Source organism: Atheta coriaria, unplaced genomic scaffold (genome assembly GCF_025399875.1).
Source record: "Atheta coriaria isolate IRGN ID8LTWV9N9 unplaced genomic scaffold, Caltech_Dcor_3.1 hic_scaffold_7_pilon, whole genome shotgun sequence".
In the NCBI taxonomy this organism is placed as follows: domain Eukaryota; kingdom Metazoa; phylum Arthropoda; class Insecta; order Coleoptera; family Staphylinidae; genus Dalotia; species Dalotia coriaria.
In genome coordinates this window covers 5,853,367-5,869,733 of record NW_027045449.1, presented here as the reverse complement: position 1 = coordinate 5,869,733, position 16,367 = coordinate 5,853,367, and the positions used below count along the sequence as shown (strand labels likewise).

Genomic DNA, 16,367 nt, shown 5'->3' with positions numbered 1-16,367 from the left:
GCGAAGGGAAAGTGGAAATTAATGACGCGTCGAGCGGAGGGCTATAAACGATGATCATCTCTTGTAAATATTATTTGTTATTAAGTCGATCATTAATGTTATGTGTAGCTTACGTTTAGCACATTCATATGTGCCAAAAAGTTTATTAACGAGCCGCAAAACAAGAGCTGACGATCACAAACAAAATGGCGGTGGCATAATGATTGAGGATTCAAAGCAGAAACGATTACACACGAGGAGGGAAGATGAGACAATCGAAGAATCGATGAATAAAATCTATTCGTACAACCGAATGTCATATCTAGACATTATGAAACTTTCAGAGTTCAACGAAAACGTTTAGTAATTGCTCACTTGTTATACATAACGAATTTTACAGCGCAGAATGCAACTTTGCGTACGCATAATTTGCACACATATCATGTTGAGTCATTGTTTCATTGTTGAATTTGTACGCAAGTGGTTGTTCACTTTTCGATGTTAACTTATCAATGTTCAAATATGTATTATTAGTTTTTTCGCTGAAAATCCACTCGTGGCGAAGAAAAATGGCTGCGTACGTACGAGAATGACAATATTCGACAATTTTTCACATGATAATGTTACTTGAACACAACTTATTTATGTTGAAGAAGGCGTCGTCATTTTTCTTGGTTGTGACTGTGACGCAATGCGCTACGTATATGTTGGAATTAATCACTGTAACTTGTAATTATTGTATAATGTATCTTTGTGATATGTGTATCCATGTATTCACGTTGCCTGTATAATTGTATTATTGTAAACTTATAAAACGTAAACAAAAATGTAAAGCTAAAACCGCGCCGGTTTAAGGCAGGCGCAACAACGCCGCCATATTGCGTCGAACCAAAAATGCAAACCTGTGAACAAAATGGCTGTTTGCGTTGCGCCTGTTGTGTAACCGGTAGCGCAGTCATATTGCATAAGTTATGTTCTTGATGTACAAATTGATTGTTACACTGAGCGTTGCAAGAACGCTCGCGATTTGAATTGGCAATAACCAAAGTGAGGGGGAAGAGGGCGAAAGATGGTAGACGCACGCGAATGTTTCGAGCAATCAAACTCGAGAGTCAGCCACATGCGAGATTTTATTAATCCACTCAAATATGTGAATAAGAATTATGTCACCACAGATAGCAGCTTGAATTTCCGTTGTTGAATATGTTTGTATTGCGATTGCTTGAACATTATGTGCGTTTCGGACATTCTCTTTGACTGCTACCAGTTACCAGTCAACATTTGTACTGATATATGTAATTATTGTATTACTCACTCATTACGACTTCTTGGGTTTTTCATTTTACCCACTATTTCCCGCATAATCACATCGAATCATGAGATCAAATTGGTGACAATAGAAGATACTACCGAATTGTTCTTTTAGCATCATGCACAAAAGGAAACAATCATGTGCAATCAAGCAATTTGTGCGACAATTGCCCATTATGTAGGTGACGCTGGACATAAAATTTGTACACTAATATAACTAATTTTGATTCCCGCTAACAAATAATTTTCAGGTTTTTTCACTGCGTAGAAAAATCTGTGATTTTACAACTTTACAGTTTCGCATTAATTACCATGAGTCGTAGATAATAATAAAAATTGTGCCAAATTAAATTGTTGCGGCCGATTTTATTCTAGAATGTGTATTGTAAGTTGCCTATATCAGAGGTCACTACTCTCTGCTTGTTTGTTAATTTAACAACAATATTTATTTGCATAATTATGCACTACGGGTGATAATGAGTGACCAGACGTAAACTGTAGACGGTCATATCCCGCCAGCTACGCCTTTAGGCGATCGTGTCGAATGGAAATTACAAAGATGCCAGACATACGCTGGATAGTTATAAAGGCGGCCACCTTGCGATCGGTGCGCTAGTGACCTAGTGTGCACTGGCCGTCGCCCGCACGCCGCGCACAGTCAGTGGCTGAGGTAACATCGCAGACCGCACCAAGGTAAAAAAACGCACCTCCCGAATTTTCCTCCCCGGCGTCCTGCACAGTGAATGCAATAACGCACGCTCCACAGCAGACACCACCCCATATGCGCATCTAACCGTAGCAGCATTTAAACGCCATGTAACTCTGTGATTTGCATCCTGCACCTAATAGTAATCGAATTTTTGCGTTATGTAAGTTTTTCCGCCGAGCGTATTTGTCGTGTTTATTGATTATGCTGTTGCGCTCCGCCGACCTGAAGTGGCACAACTTATCGCACGATTTCATACTGACGCATAGAGCATTCCAGCGTACAAAGTCGCAACTTTTTTTTGCACTTTTCCCTGATTGCAGAGTGCAAAGTAGTGCAAGAATGAAAAATATGAAGTGCGTATCTCGCTCGCACTCGTGCGGCGCCGGTTGACGTCGTCTTTGTTCGTTATGCACGGAGGCACACGAAGGCGATTTCGTCGAGTTTGACACGCGACAGCCCGGCTCGCCCGGCTGCCAAGATTGCCCGCGTCGGCCGAACGTGCGACTGCTTCCAGTTTCGACAATTCAGTTTAAAATTAGTCGCGGTGACGTAAAGTACGTTTCGTAATATTTAACATACAAGTTCGGATACTGTGCGGCTGAGGCAAGCGAAGGTACGACAGCGATATTTATTAGAAAGTGCGTTTATAAACAATTAAATCGTTCGCTAATCGTTAACCTACTTAAATTTGCATTAAGACATTCATATAGGTTAGGATTTGCTTAACTTCTTCAGTGCGGACTTACTAAACCAACCATTTTAAGAATAAAATCATTTGTTATTAATTTCGTTCTGTGATTGTTGTTAAGTGGTGTTGATGTGATTTGTCGGTTGCAGAATGCACAGGGCACGGACAATCTTCAAGACCCTGACGGGTCCGCAGGGCCAAAAATTGGGCGCGTGGTTGCTCGCGCGCAAGAATGGCCCGTCGGTCCTCTGTGTGGCTCCGCTGCGCGAATACACCACGCCGGCGGCATCCGAGCCCTTCCTCAACGGCAGTTCGACTTCATATGTTGAGGACATGTACAATGCATGGCTTGCAGATCCAAGCAGTGTCCATGCTGTAAGTTCACTTCTAGAATTTGCTCAAATCTGACTTTTAAATTGCACATATTGTGCAAGCAAAATTCTTATCTATGCCTAGATTAAGTTACAATTGTTATCATTATCAAGCATGTGATTCAACACATATGATAAAGCAAACAGTTGGATAACTTTTCTAGACGTATTCTTTTTAATTTAGTGCAAAATACATGTTGATTGTTTACTAATTAAATTATGTTTTTAGTCATGGGATTCGTACTTCAGGAATTCCCAAGGTGGAGGCGGTTATCAAGCGCCGCCGTCATTAGGGCTACCGGGCCGCAACGAAGTAGCGATTTCATCGCTCTTGCCGAGTTTGTCCGGTGGAGTTAGCCTTGGCGCTCCTGTCAGTGATAAAGTCATCGATGATCACCTTGCCGTACAGGCCATCATCCGCAGTTATCAGGTACCCTATACAATTCACCCGGGTTCTCATCGTGTTCCCACGCCGATTAAAAATGTGCAGTTTGTCGCACGGTGTCGGAATTATTGGCACGCATTACTTGTGTTTCGACACATTTAATTTGATGGTTGCGCTTCTGAAACAAGCGCAAGCACGCCGATCACATGATTGCACCGCAAAGCATGTTAATTGTTTTCTGAGCCAAGGTCAATGAGGGAAACATGAATGCCGGTATTCATTGTCGCTGGTTTCGCATTTCAATTGATGTCGCACGTTTACATTTTCACGTACAATCAGAGAATGTATATGAAACTGTTGCAATTGTTTTCGCGGTGCATTGATGACTTTTGCGCACATTTGGGTTTAATAATAGGTGTGTAAACATGTGAGAGGCGTTGGCATCGTTACAAATTTTGTGTGTACACACTCCCTTCATTTTATTTTTCCGCATTGTTATTTATAGATGATTTTAGCGGATGATTTTGACGATTATATTTGCCCCCTGTGTTTTGTGACACTCTTGGCTGCGAATGAAATGTGTCGCTTTTATTAGCACAGATATATCGATGTTTATTTATCTTTTTGTGCCAATTCAATGGGAATTTTAATTTGGGCATTATTAGTGACGAATCTAAAAGTCAAGAATAATAATTTAGAACTAGATCGAGGCTATTAACAAGTTTTAATTACTAAAATCAAAATTATTATCTTAATAACTATAAAAGGATTTCTAGCAAAATTTAGCATGGGAAATTAAGTGTGGAAAGAACAAAACACATATTATTCAACTGCGCAGGTTGGCAAATTTATGTTTATTGTCGTCCTCACTTAAATTCCGTTCTTCGAACAATAGATTAGAATGATAATAGCCGCATGATTGAGCAATTACTCTGCAATTGCACGTGGAATCATTCAACATGGGCCATTTAAACACAAATCATATTTACATTTGTGCAATTCGTGGATTCAACCATTTTGAAGTTTGCCATATAACCAAGTGAAAAATTTAATTTCTCTCTTTGTTTATTTGCTGATGCATGTCGAACACAGTCCCGTGGTCACTTGGTGGCGCTGCTTGACCCCATCGGTATCATGTACACCGACCGCAAGACGACCATTTCGGATCGGTTCGGAGGTCCTCCGGACGAAATCATACGCCAACATAAACTAGGTGCGCATTTACTAACTCCACACAAATTTTAAACACAGCCGAATTTCAAAATTCGATGCAAAACTATAGGTGGGTCAGTGAGAAAAAGTTTGAAACATGTGAACGAACGTCACTTCTAAACCTAGACAATTTGTTCGAAAATTCTGAGCACATTACTAACAATCTAATCATTGGCTTTGACTTTCTTAAATTGGCCGCTTTTTGTGTGCGTGTATGTTTTATCGCTTTCTATCATCTATATATGTGTTGTATTTTACTAACATAGTGGAATGTCTTATATGTACTGTAAGTTGATGTTATTGCTGTGGTAATTTGATTAGATAGACTTATGGTTTTATTGTGTTTTGTATTTTTGCGTGAACATTGAGAGCGTGATATGTGCGATAGCCGTGTGGAAAATATACATTTCCGCCACCCGGCGCACATAACCTTGTTTGATGGCTAGAGGGTTGTTAAGGTGATGGCGTTTTAGATACGCGGCCACCACATAGCTAAGCTGGACCCGCTGGAGATCAACAGTGCAGACTTGGACGATAAAACGCCCCCGGAGCTGCTTTATTCGCACTACAACTTTGGTAAGGGTTACTTCTCACCTTCTCACACCAAATGCACTTGTAAATATTTACGTGCATTTCACATACTGAATATTTTTTATATTCATAATCAAGTCATAAAGTAAGTGTTTTTATTCAATAATTTTACTATGTTGTTTTTTTTTTAATATGAAATAATGATTTATTTGTTTTGAACGTAAGAATTGTTTAAGTATTCAGTATGTGGCACAATCACATCATGCTTGTCTACTCACGCCAACTCACAATTCTCTGTGCACCTAACACTGTTATGCTCGTCTTCTATGATTTTGTTTTGTTGATTTATTTTCCGCTATCCGCCCTTTTGTAATCGTTTTGTGAATCGTATACGCCAGTCCGAGATGGCCCATCAAGAACATACAGCCAAGAATTGGTGAAGCAGGTGCGGCATTTAGCACAACGTAAGCTTACATTTTCTTTTCTTTTTCTTCCTTTTTGACTTGTGGAGTGAGATTGAGATAGGCGACGGTGATCAACCTGAGGTAATGAGTCGTAAGTGCTTTTGTTTCTTCGGTCTCGTCTGTTTGGTTTGTTACCTTCTTTTCAATACACTATAACACACCACCAACCACCTCAGATATGCGTTCGTTTCAAACTTTTGGCTGACCGTGAGCCCACGTTTAGCTCGATATGTGCGTGGTTTAAATGTACGTTGGCTTTGTCATCACAGAGGAGACCGACATGGACAGGACTTTCAAGCTGCCGTCCACCACTTTCATCGGCGGCAAGGATAAGGCCCTACCGCTGAGGGAGATTCTGCGTCGTCTTGAGCTGACCTATTGCCGGCACATCGGCGTGGAGTTTATGTTCATCAACAGCTTGGAACAGTGCAACTGGATCAGGCAGCGGTTGGAAACACCCGGGATTATGAATCCCACCAACGAACAGAAGAGGTTGATCCTCGCGCGTCTTACCAGAGCCGCTGGGTGAGATATAAACTTAGATATGATGATTTTTCACGGTAAATAACGGATTTTTATTAATTTCTTGGCAGTTTTGAAAGTTTCCTGGCCCGTAAATGGTCTTCAGAGAAACGTTTCGGTCTGGAAGGCTGTGAAATCCTGATTCCAGCGATGAAACAAGTCATCGACAGGAGTACTGAGTTTGGTGTGGAGAGCATCGTCATGGGAATGCCTCACCGTGGTCGTTTGAATGTACTTGCCAACGTTTGCCGCAAACCACTCAGTCAAATCTTCACCCAGTTTGCTGGATTGGAAGCAGCCGACGACGGTTCCGGCGATGTCAAATACCATTTGGGTACTTACATTGAACGGTAAGTTAAATTGTGATTATGTCAATCAGGATTTAAATATTTAAATTGCATTTAGATTGAACCGCGTGACAAACAAGAACATCCGTCTGGCCGTCGTCGCCAATCCATCTCATCTGGAAGCCGCTGATCCTATTGTTCAGGGCAAGACCCGTGCCGAACAGTTCTACCGCGGTGATGGTGAGGGCAAGAAAGTCATGTCTATCTTGCTGCACGGTGATGCCGCTTTTGCCGGCCAGGGCATCGTCTACGAGACAATGCACTTGTCAGACTTGCCAGACTACACCACGCATGGCACCGTGCATATTGTCGTCAACAACCAAATTGGTTTCACCACCGACCCGCGTCACTCGCGTTCGTCGCCATACTGCACGGATGTCGCACGCGTCGTCAATGCACCAATCTTCCACGTTAACTCCGATGACCCGGAGAGCGTGATGCACGTGTGTAACATCGCCGCTGAATGGCGCGCGACTTTCCACAAGGATGTCGTTATTGATTTGGTGTGCTATCGTCGCAATGGACACAACGAAATCGACGAACCCATGTTTACTCAACCCTTGATGTACAGAAAGATCAAGAAGACCAAGCCCGCGCTGGAAAAGTACTCCGAGCAATTGATTGCCGAAGGCGCTGTTACCCCCGAAGAAGTATGTTATTGTAAATTGTATAATTAATTGGTTATACTCATGTAACTTCTTTTTCTAGGTCAAAGACGTCAAGGATAAATACGAAAAAATTTGCGAAGAAGCACTTGAAAAGGCTCGTGAAGAAACTCACATCAAGTACAAGGATTGGTTGGACAGCCCATGGTCCGGCTTTTTCGAGGGTAAGGACCCCTTGAAAGCCAGCCCCACTGGCGTAATCGAAGATACTCTTGTCCACATCGGCAAGAGGTTCTCATCCCCACCACCGAATGCAGCTGAATTTGTCATTCACAAAGGTACGCTGATTCATATTTATCAGATAATAATGATAATCTAATAAAATATATTTTAGGTGTTGAACGTATTCTGAAGGCACGCATGGAAATGGTTGAAAACCGCATGACCGACTGGGCCCTTGGCGAAGCCATGGCCTTTGGTTCCCTCCTCAAGGAGGGTATCCATGTGCGCCTTTCTGGTCAGGACGTCGAACGTGGTACCTTCTCGCATCGTCACCATGTTCTCCACCATCAAAACGTAGACAAAGCCACCTACCGGCCATTGTGCAACCTGTATCCTGATCAAGCTCCTTACACTGTATGCAACAGCTCGCTTTCCGAATTCGGTGTTCTTGGTTTTGAACTTGGTTTCTCCATGACCAACCCCAATGCTTTGGTTATCTGGGAGGCACAGTTTGGTGACTTTAACAACACCGCTCAGTGCATCATCGATCAGTTTATCTCGTCAGGCCAAGCCAAGTGGGTGCGTCAAAGCGGTCTTGTTATGCTGTTGCCTCATGCCCTTGAGGGTATGGGTCCCGAGCATTCAAGCGCTCGCCTCGAACGCTTCTTGCAGATGTCCTCTGATGACCCCGACTATTTCCCACCTGAGTCGGACGAGTTTGCCGTCAGGCAGTTGCATGATATTAACTGGATTGTTGCCAATTGCACCACACCCGCCAACCTGTTCCACATCCTGCGTAGACAGATTGCGTTGCCTTTCCGAAAGCCCCTGATCATCATGACGCCAAAGAGCTTGCTGCGTCACCCCGAGGCCAGGAGCAGTTTTGATGACATGAAGGAGGGCACTGAATTCAAGAGAGTTATTGTTGATGCTGGAGAAAGCGCAGCCAATCCCGACGGTGTCAAGAAATTGTTGTTCTGCTCTGGTAAAGTGTACTACGACCTGAAGAAGGCTCGTGATGAAAGAGGACTCAGCAAGGATATTTCGATTGCTCGTGTTGAACAGGTGTGTTAACATTAAATTTTGATGTTTGTGTAAAAAAGTATTTATTCTTGGTGTTTATTACAGATTTCGCCGTTCCCATACGATTTAGTGAAAGCTGAATGCGCTAAATACCCCAATGCCAAGATCTTCTGGGCGCAGGAAGAACACAAGAACCAAGGTGCATGGACTTACGTCCAGCCCCGCTTCTACACCGCCCTGACTGGCTCCCGCGACGTTAAGTAAGTCATTTAATTCTAATTTCTCTCTCTCTGTGATCATTATAACTTTTCCGACGTCTACTGGAAATGAAGTAACATTCGGCGTATAATAATTTACAGTCAGCCGCAGAAGGGAGGTTGGTTCAGTTCGTTGTTCGGTAGCAAACCGGAACCAAAACCTGAACCAAAATCCGAGACTGAACCTGAGCCACGCGAAATCGGGTGAGGTTTCTTATTCCATGGTTACTTCATTTCTTCAACGCAATATTTATTTATTATTATTTTTGCACGTCCTTTGCTCTTCGATTTTATGTGGTAGGCGTCGTTGAAAGTGATAAAATTTAGGTTTTAATTTGTTTGCTTTGTCTTGTTTCTAGCTACATCGGCAGACCAACAGCCGCCAGCCCCGCCACCGGCAGCAAGGCACAGCATCTCAAGGAGGTTGCTAGCCTTTTGGACGACGCTACGCACTTGTAAATCGCGTTGCGCTAATATCTATTTCGCGAAAGATAAGTATTAACGTTTTTCGACTCGGCGATCTTTGCGATTTTTTTGGTTACCGTCGCGACGCGCTCACTGGGTGTAGCGGAATCAGCTGTAATCAGTAATAAGTATGAGTAATAACAATTAAATTTGCACCAATAGTTGAATTGATAAATCAAATTATCTAATGTAATTATGAACCATTTGTACATACCTAGTACAATTGACGGGTGTCTCTTTGTTGGCTTTCTTTTCGAGCGGACGCGTCGAAATTTTACGCGAGTAAACACTTTAGTTTTATACTTGTAAGGAACGCGCGCCCTCGCGTGCGAGAGGCGGTGCAATCAACTACATATTCTTCTTCGTTTTTAAGTAACTTAATTAAAATGTAATATTTATTTATTGTAAGAATGGATGATATTGTTGAATGACACATTTTGGTGCTTAATTTATTTATTAATCTCTTTGTTGCCCTTAGAAACTCACACAAGATTACAAACAATAGAGAGCAAGCAAGTCACAACTAAAAATAACTATTAGATGACGGCCATCCCTTTTAAACGTAAGTTAAGCTTTGGCCCCAATTTTGGAATTCAAGACTAGTGGATTGTAACAATGTTAATCCAAATATGGCAGCATATAATTCTCCACTAGGCTTTCATTCAGATGCCACATGAAGTGATTTACACCAGGCACAGTGATGATCTTCAATTTGCCTTGTTTCTTCAATGTTTTCAAACCTATTGTATCATTGGTGTATATATCACGCTCCGTGAGATTTATTACGGTCATATTGTCATCGTAATAACCAAATTGACTTTAAAAAAGATTTCCTTATGGTTTTATTAAAAATTTATCAATATTTCAATTCTTACCTTGATTGCCATGGTGTGATGACGTTATCGTCGGGTCCACCAATCAGCACCAGTTGTTTCAACTTCACGAGTCCTTCTTTGAACTGACTGCTCCGGTTTGTCAATATTTCATTGTTTACAAATGGTAAAAATTGTGAGTAAGAATAGTACAACTCTTGATGGTATGGATCGTTCCAATAATTACCAACTGATGTATGTTGGCCTATTCGAGAGTAGAATAATTCGTAGGCCGTTTCCAATGCGTATCCAGGAAAGATAATGTGCAGAAAATTTGCTGGAAATGATCATGTTTATTTTATACATGAATGTACACATTATTTATGCATCTGGTAACTTACAAAGAACGCTAAATTGATTACTCACTTCCATATTGTCCAGCTTGTGGACCACTAAGTGAAATAAAATTATGCACACCATGCTCTGGAAACGCTTGCAGTACGGCTCGCGCTAGCAATGCGCCCTGAGAATAACCCAACAAATTGATACCTTCTGGATGTAATGATGAGATATTCATTAGATCTGCTCCTATTTGTTGCACTTGATACCACATATTATCCAGACTTGACCATCCTCCGAAACGGCCACAGTTGTACAGAATTGTTCCAGGATGTTTCTATTTGATGATATTATTAATTAAGTGTTTGTGCTTAAATTTGTTGTACTTACCTCAGCAATGGTATTTTTAATAAGTTCCATACTCTCATCACCAGTCATAATACCATGCAGTAAGAAAACTGGTTTGTATCCATTGGTGCTTTCATTTATGAGTATTAGAAAAAGTAATGGCAATAACGAGTATTTATTTAGTAGCATTTTGTTCTTTGGTATATTCAACTAACTGAAAGTCTTTTGTACTTTGGCTGTATTTGGGGTTAAAAAAAGAATTTACATTAATTCGTTTTCACTCGAGACTAGTATTCATTTGCTGAAAGCACTGTGTTAAAGTAAGAGGTCACAAGTTGAACTGATATCGGAATCAACTGTTTATTGATATTTTGAAACAACCTCGAGCGTTTTATTGTTCCCAATCCATGATGCAAATTCTCAGAGCAGCGCTACAGTGGGCGGTTCGCCAATGCAGTTTCAACTGTAAATATATTATTCACAAACAGGAACTAAATAAATTACTTATATCCGTTTACAATACAATGATGTCCATGCCCGATGCATTCGCTGCACATCGCTCTGCATGGGTCTCACACTAGGGTGCACGACATTTCGCCGCGGCCAGTTCGCCGCGAGACATTTCGACGCGAACAGAAGCCCAAGTAAGTACGGACAAATACCTAATAACTCCTGTTTCATGCGGTGCACATTCAATTTCTCGCAATTCAATCTGGAAACTATCCAAATATCGGTTTGATTAGATAGTATTCCATCAAAATTATAATGGAAAAATAATTAAATTGTCGGAAAACAGTTCTTCTACCGTAAAAAATTATGAAATTTGTTGTATTAAAACCAAGTCGCTTAGTATGTGCTAGAGCAGGAGTAGAGCAGGAGTAGAGCATTGTTTTGAACCCTTAATACTATTTTGCATACGAAAGTTTTCTAGTCGCATTCCTTGAGTTGGCCATCCTGCATACGACCTTGTTTGTTGCAAATAGTGCGCGTTTTATTGCGGTGTGCGCGCAGGGTATGCGATAATCCTTATGCGCCGTTGCTGAATGCGCTGCGTGGTGTGCTCAGCGCAGTTTTGTGCCGATCGTGGATTCGGACGTGTTTTTCGCGGGTGTTCATATTAGTTTGAGTTTGTAATTTGGTAAATTCCGTACATTTCGATTGTCCATCGACTGAATTTAGTTATTACTTACGTGTTTAGTGATTTATTAGTGTATAAGAGGGTGTCGAATATACACAATCGTTAATTTTGATTTGAGTTTATTGTGCGTGATGCAAGATGACCGTGTACTATCAACTTGTTTACACTGCACGCTTGCGATATACAGGTAGCATGTACCTGCAACGTCTTGCACCGTATGTTGTTATATTATTTCGTTTAATTGCGGTCTATCTGTGTCCTTGTGTTTGCTATTTTGTCCCGGGAACATGGACAATGTTCTGCGTGGAATCCGGGAAAGGATGGTAGTATCCATACATAGTAAAGATTTGTACGCGCGAGTGACTTCGTGTTGTCGCAGTTGGCTGTACGCATTTTGCTGCACACGTACTCGTAGTTCAATTCCGGACATCGAGTGAGGCACGCGTGTTCATCGCAACTAGTCCTGTTACTTCAGATCATATTTAAGTAAATTGGTTTATATTCATTAAGCAATCAACGGCATATACCAGAATCGGGGGTGACCTGGGTTTTACAAGCGTGATTGCATGCTGTTGTGTTTATCAATCGTGGATTAATTCTCGGTTCACATGTGCGCGTGTGTCCGTCGGCATTCAGTTATCGTTTAACTTGGATAAATAATTAATTCCAGCAAATGGACAACTTTGATGCCCAGACAAGAAGTTTGTGAATGCACGAATCGAGTTTGCATTATCTACAGGTGAAATGGAGATGCGAGTATTTTAAGGCAAGTTTTTACTACTTCCGAATTTGCCAGCTTTTGATATTTTTCTATTTAAATCTTTATTTTAAAGTCATTTTTGAAAAGTTGCGGTGGAAAATGGTCTGTATCTCGCGTTTTCTTGACTGGATTTTAATTCTGTTTGCTTCAGGTGATAAAAGAAGAGTTCTTTAATCTTATGGACTACATTCAGTTACCCTCTTGGGCCGGGAAATTCTCTTAAATCAATCTCAAACTTCAGCAATTTTTGTCATTTTTGAAAAGTTGCGGTGGAAAATGGTCTGTATCTCGCGTTTCTTTGACTGGTTTTTAATTTTGTTTACTTCAGGTGATAGAAGAAGAGTTATTTAATCTAATGGACTATATTCAGTCACCCTCAAGGGTCGGGAAGTGCCTTTAAATCACTCTCAAACTTCTGCAATTTTCGTCATTTTTGAAAAGTTGCGGTGGAAAACGGCCAGTATTTCACGTTTTCCTGACTCGATTTTAATACTTTTGAGTATCTGGAAGTATTAATCGTAAATTGTCATTGTCAAAATATTGAGGCCTTGGGATTCAAGATTTCCAGTTGAGCTCTGTAGAAATTTTGCCTAGTGCGCTAGTAGTACAAAAACAGGCGCTGCTTGCTATGTAAAGATATGTACGCGCGAGTCTTGTATGTAAACAATGTTTTGTCGCGATCAGCGAACGTATCGCGCAATACTGTGACCTCGTGTTGTCGCAGCTGGCTGTATGCATTTTGCTGCACACGCAGTTTAATTCCGGGCATCGAGTAAGGCGCGCGTGTTCATCACAACTAGTCCTGTTACTTCAGATCATATTTAAGTAAATTGGTTTATATTCATTAAGCAATCGACGGCATATACCAGAATCGGGGGTGACCAGGGTTTACAAGCGTGATTGCATGCTGCTGTGTTTATCAATCGTGAATTAATTCTCGGTTTATCTGAGTGCGCGTGTCCGTCGCCATTCAGTTATCGTTTCGCACATAGGAATAACTTGGATATATAATTGATTTCAGCACATGAACAACTTTGATGTCCAAATAAGAAGTTTGTGAATGTACGAATGGAGTTTCTAAAATATCTATAGGTGAAGTGTTGGAGATGCGACTTTAAGGCAAGTTTTTATTACTTCCGAATTTTCTAGCTGTCGATATTTTTCTATTTAAAAAATGTATGTATTATTATTATTGTCAATAGAACACAATGTAAAATTATAATCTCATGCATATTTCTTTGTGGTATCCCCTTTGGCGTTTTCAGTATTGACGTCTTAAGTCATATTGCATATAAATCTTATGCGCATGGAGCAAGCGGAACATAGCTGCGGCTTGTGTTGTTGTTTTTAAAAAGTTGAATAAGGTAGAAACATAAATAGAAGAATCAAATACAAATTGTAAAAACACTCGGTGGTCGAGTGGGTACGTGCACCTGCTAGCTTGCTAGTAGACACGGATCGAAACTCAGGTATAGAAGGCATTTTTCTCAAATATAAAAATATCAGGTGCTATTTGGGTTGCATATCTGAATTGTAACGAAATATAGGAGAAATTGAAATACAAGTGAAGGCAATAAGGGAAATAAGATAGTAAGTGGAGAAGTGGGAACAGAGAAATAGAAGAAGAAGAAGGAGGGGTACTAGAGAAGAGTAGAGAAGGAAGAGAACAGAGTAGAGAAGAATAGGAGGAAATAGAAGAAAGAGAACAGCAGGGGAGAGGGATCAGATTTTAAATTTTTTGGCCCGTGTCGTTAGACAGTCCCTGCTTCGGTGCGTCCATTGCTCCCGGCCCATCCTACAGCTACGATGTCTCTGCGCTTCATCCCCGGAATTATAAGGCATATCAACAATTTTTATGGTGGGGGATCACCCCCAGAGAGAGGGAACTCCTTATAAGGACAATCCTTATAAGATCTTGTTCAAATATTTCTAAGTTTTAAGTCGCCCCAAGAGAGGGGACACTTAAAAATATTCTTACATGTTCCGACCTGTAGCTGAAATGAAAGAAGGAGTACACAAATCATACTGGTTACCTTAACAATTTTTATAGAGGGGATCATCCCCTGAGAAAGGGAACTCTCTTAGAGACCTGTTTCTGAAATGATGAGAAGTCAAACATACAAATCAAAGAAGTCAATATATCTTACTATTTCTTTATTAATAATAGAATACAAGTTTAGATTTTACAAGTCAACAGAATACATGTCGCCATATTGAAACAGGACTTACGACCTGCTTAGCCGCGCACATGCCAGCCAATACTACTTCATAAAGTTATACCGGTATAATGAAATTAGTAAATAGCCAATTTTCTAGGTGATTGAAAATGGAAATAAATATACAGGGTGTTACAAAAGGAAAATTTAAAGTGCAAACAAAAAACTCTCAAAACTACAAATAACATTCGTTTTTCGCCCGAGGTTCTGGGAAACTAATATACAGGGTGTCACAAAAAGAAAATTCAAAGGGCAATGAGGAAAACACTAAAAATAACAGTTGAAGCAAAATTTTCACGGGCACCAGGGAAAATGAATATACAGGGTGTTTCAGAAAGAAAATCTCAAATTCAAATTCAAAACTCACAAATACAGGCGATTTTCTACGTAGTGTTGAGAAAACTAATATACAGGGTGTTACGAAATGAAAATTTTAGAAACTACAAAGGGAGTCAATATTCACAACATGAAGACGGAAATTTACAAATACACAACAATATTTTAATACAAAATCAAGCAAGCAGGTGCTACGAAAATAAAACACTCACATTTTAGTATATTGTGTATATATGTATTAATTGATGATAACATCAACTGCACAAAGTAACCGATGGGTGAAGTATACCTAATCATAAATTAATAGAATATCCGGCGGAAAACATCTAAATTAACAGACGGCAAGCGACGGCGCGTAGCAATTCAGTCGGTAAATACGATAAAAAATAACTATTTCTTTGTAAATATTAAGATGTACGAAGACTACAAAAACGAACAACTATTCAACGTACAAGATTTTACTAGGTCAACAAGAAACTTCAAGAAACTTAAGTTAATGATGCTAAGAAGTGCGAATCGATTAAAAACGTTCACGTCTTCAGCGAAAAGATAACCAAGCCGACGGCCGATAGCAAAATGAACGTGGTCGGCCACATGAATATTGTCATTTTAATAATCCTCACATAATTTTAAAAACCGTGTTTGTAATAATTAAATCATGCATCAACATGTTGATCTCTCAAATTTAATAAGTTAAACCGCCTTAACTTTTCGTGAAAAAAAAATTAATTACACACCTACCTAAGCATTGATGAGGTGATTTTCTATCCTGGAATATATTCTATCAACAGAAACTTCGCGCGCAGATTAACGGATACTTTCACACTAAAGAAGATTCTAACAGCCACAAATCATCACACAAAACAGCCACACGTGTCCGTTGCAAATATTTGCCGATGACCGAAAGAATACACTACGGTTAAACCAATCACAACCTCAAAACGCGTGGCGGTTTGAGAGACACGTTCGCGGACCACGCGGTGAAACGACTGTCGTGTGCGCGGCGCGTCGCCTTGTACAAGGCAGGTATATCGCGATAAAACACGTCAGTCGAACAAAAAAGTTGTCTATAAACAAACGTAGTGGTAAACACGTACTGGAGAAGACGAAAGTAAAAATTCACAATATTGAAATAAGTTAAATAAATAATTTAATTAAATAATTGATGTTCACAACATCGCGACAAATTTAAATATTCGCTATATAATAAAGTATAAAAATCGGAAGTATTAGAATCGGAAGAAAAAAGAAATGAAAAAATTTCATAACAAAAAAATACAAGAGGTGGTACGGCCCCCTTTTCCCAGTTTTTTTCTTCAATTCCAAA

The 16,367-nt window shown here is 40.3% G+C and overlaps 2 protein-coding genes and 1 long non-coding RNA gene across 10 annotated transcripts; 2 read left to right on the top strand and 1 right to left on the bottom strand.

Annotated features, from left to right (window-relative positions):
- Positions 1-1,827: 1,827 nt before the first annotated feature.
- On the top strand, positions 1,828-9,524 carry Ogdh (oxoglutarate dehydrogenase Nc73EF). 8 transcript variants are annotated; one of them, XM_065307716.1, is made up of 13 exons: positions 1,828-1,983; positions 2,837-3,062; positions 3,288-3,488; positions 5,129-5,231; positions 5,585-5,650; positions 5,920-6,175; positions 6,244-6,522; positions 6,578-7,169; positions 7,228-7,462; positions 7,519-8,411; positions 8,475-8,629; positions 8,729-8,830; positions 8,986-9,524. In XM_065307716.1, exons 2-13 carry the CDS (start codon positions 2,838-2,840, stop codon positions 9,083-9,085), a joined length of 3,207 nt encoding a protein of 1,068 aa, XP_065163788.1. In that variant the 5' UTR covers positions 1,828-1,983; position 2,837; the 3' UTR covers positions 9,086-9,524. The 8 variants fall into 8 exon arrangements, with proteins under 8 accessions (XP_065163788.1, XP_065163792.1, XP_065163793.1 ...); XM_065307717.1 differs by lacking the exon at positions 1,828-1,983 and adding an exon at positions 2,458-2,612; XM_065307718.1 differs by lacking the exon at positions 1,828-1,983 and adding an exon at positions 2,619-2,637.
- A 2-nt stretch (positions 9,525-9,526) lies between these two features.
- Ppt2 (palmitoyl-protein thioesterase 2) lies at positions 9,527-11,263 on the bottom strand. Its single transcript, XM_065307734.1, has 5 exons — positions 11,109-11,263; positions 10,633-11,053; positions 10,330-10,579; positions 9,967-10,240; positions 9,527-9,908 (listed from the first exon to the last, which is right to left on the bottom strand). The coding sequence occupies exons 2-5, from the start codon at positions 10,777-10,779 to the stop codon at positions 9,710-9,712; spliced, it is 870 nt and encodes a 289-aa protein (XP_065163806.1). The 5' UTR covers positions 10,780-11,053; positions 11,109-11,263; the 3' UTR covers positions 9,527-9,709.
- Positions 11,264-11,287: 24 nt separating this feature from the next.
- LOC135795911 (uncharacterized) lies at positions 11,288-13,710 on the top strand. Its single transcript, XR_010549181.1, has 2 exons — positions 11,288-12,767; positions 12,817-13,710. It is a non-coding gene; the product is annotated as an uncharacterized lncRNA (long non-coding RNA).
- Positions 13,711-16,367: the final 2,657 nt, after the last annotated feature.

Excerpts from the sequence above, each read along its gene's own strand:
- Ppt2 (XM_065307734.1), bottom strand. The coding sequence starts at position 10,779 with ATGCTACTAAATAAATACTCGTTATTGCCATTACTTTTTCTAATACTC. Across the intron at positions 10,241-10,329 it reads ACAAGCTGGACAATATGGAA|CAAATTTTCTGCACATTATC; the intron begins GTGAGTAATCAA and ends GATCATTTCCAG. Across the intron at positions 9,909-9,966 it reads ATCACACCATGGCAATCAAG|TCAATTTGGTTATTACGATG; the intron begins GTAAGAATTGAA and ends TCTTTTTTAAAG.
- Ogdh (XM_065307716.1), top strand. The coding sequence starts at position 2,838 with ATGCACAGGGCACGGACAATCTTCAAGACCCTGACGGGTCCGCAGGGC. Across the intron at positions 3,063-3,287 it reads ATCCAAGCAGTGTCCATGCT|TCATGGGATTCGTACTTCAG; the intron begins GTAAGTTCACTT and ends TTATGTTTTTAG. Across the intron at positions 6,523-6,577 it reads TTGGGTACTTACATTGAACG|ATTGAACCGCGTGACAAACA; the intron begins GTAAGTTAAATT and ends AATTGCATTTAG.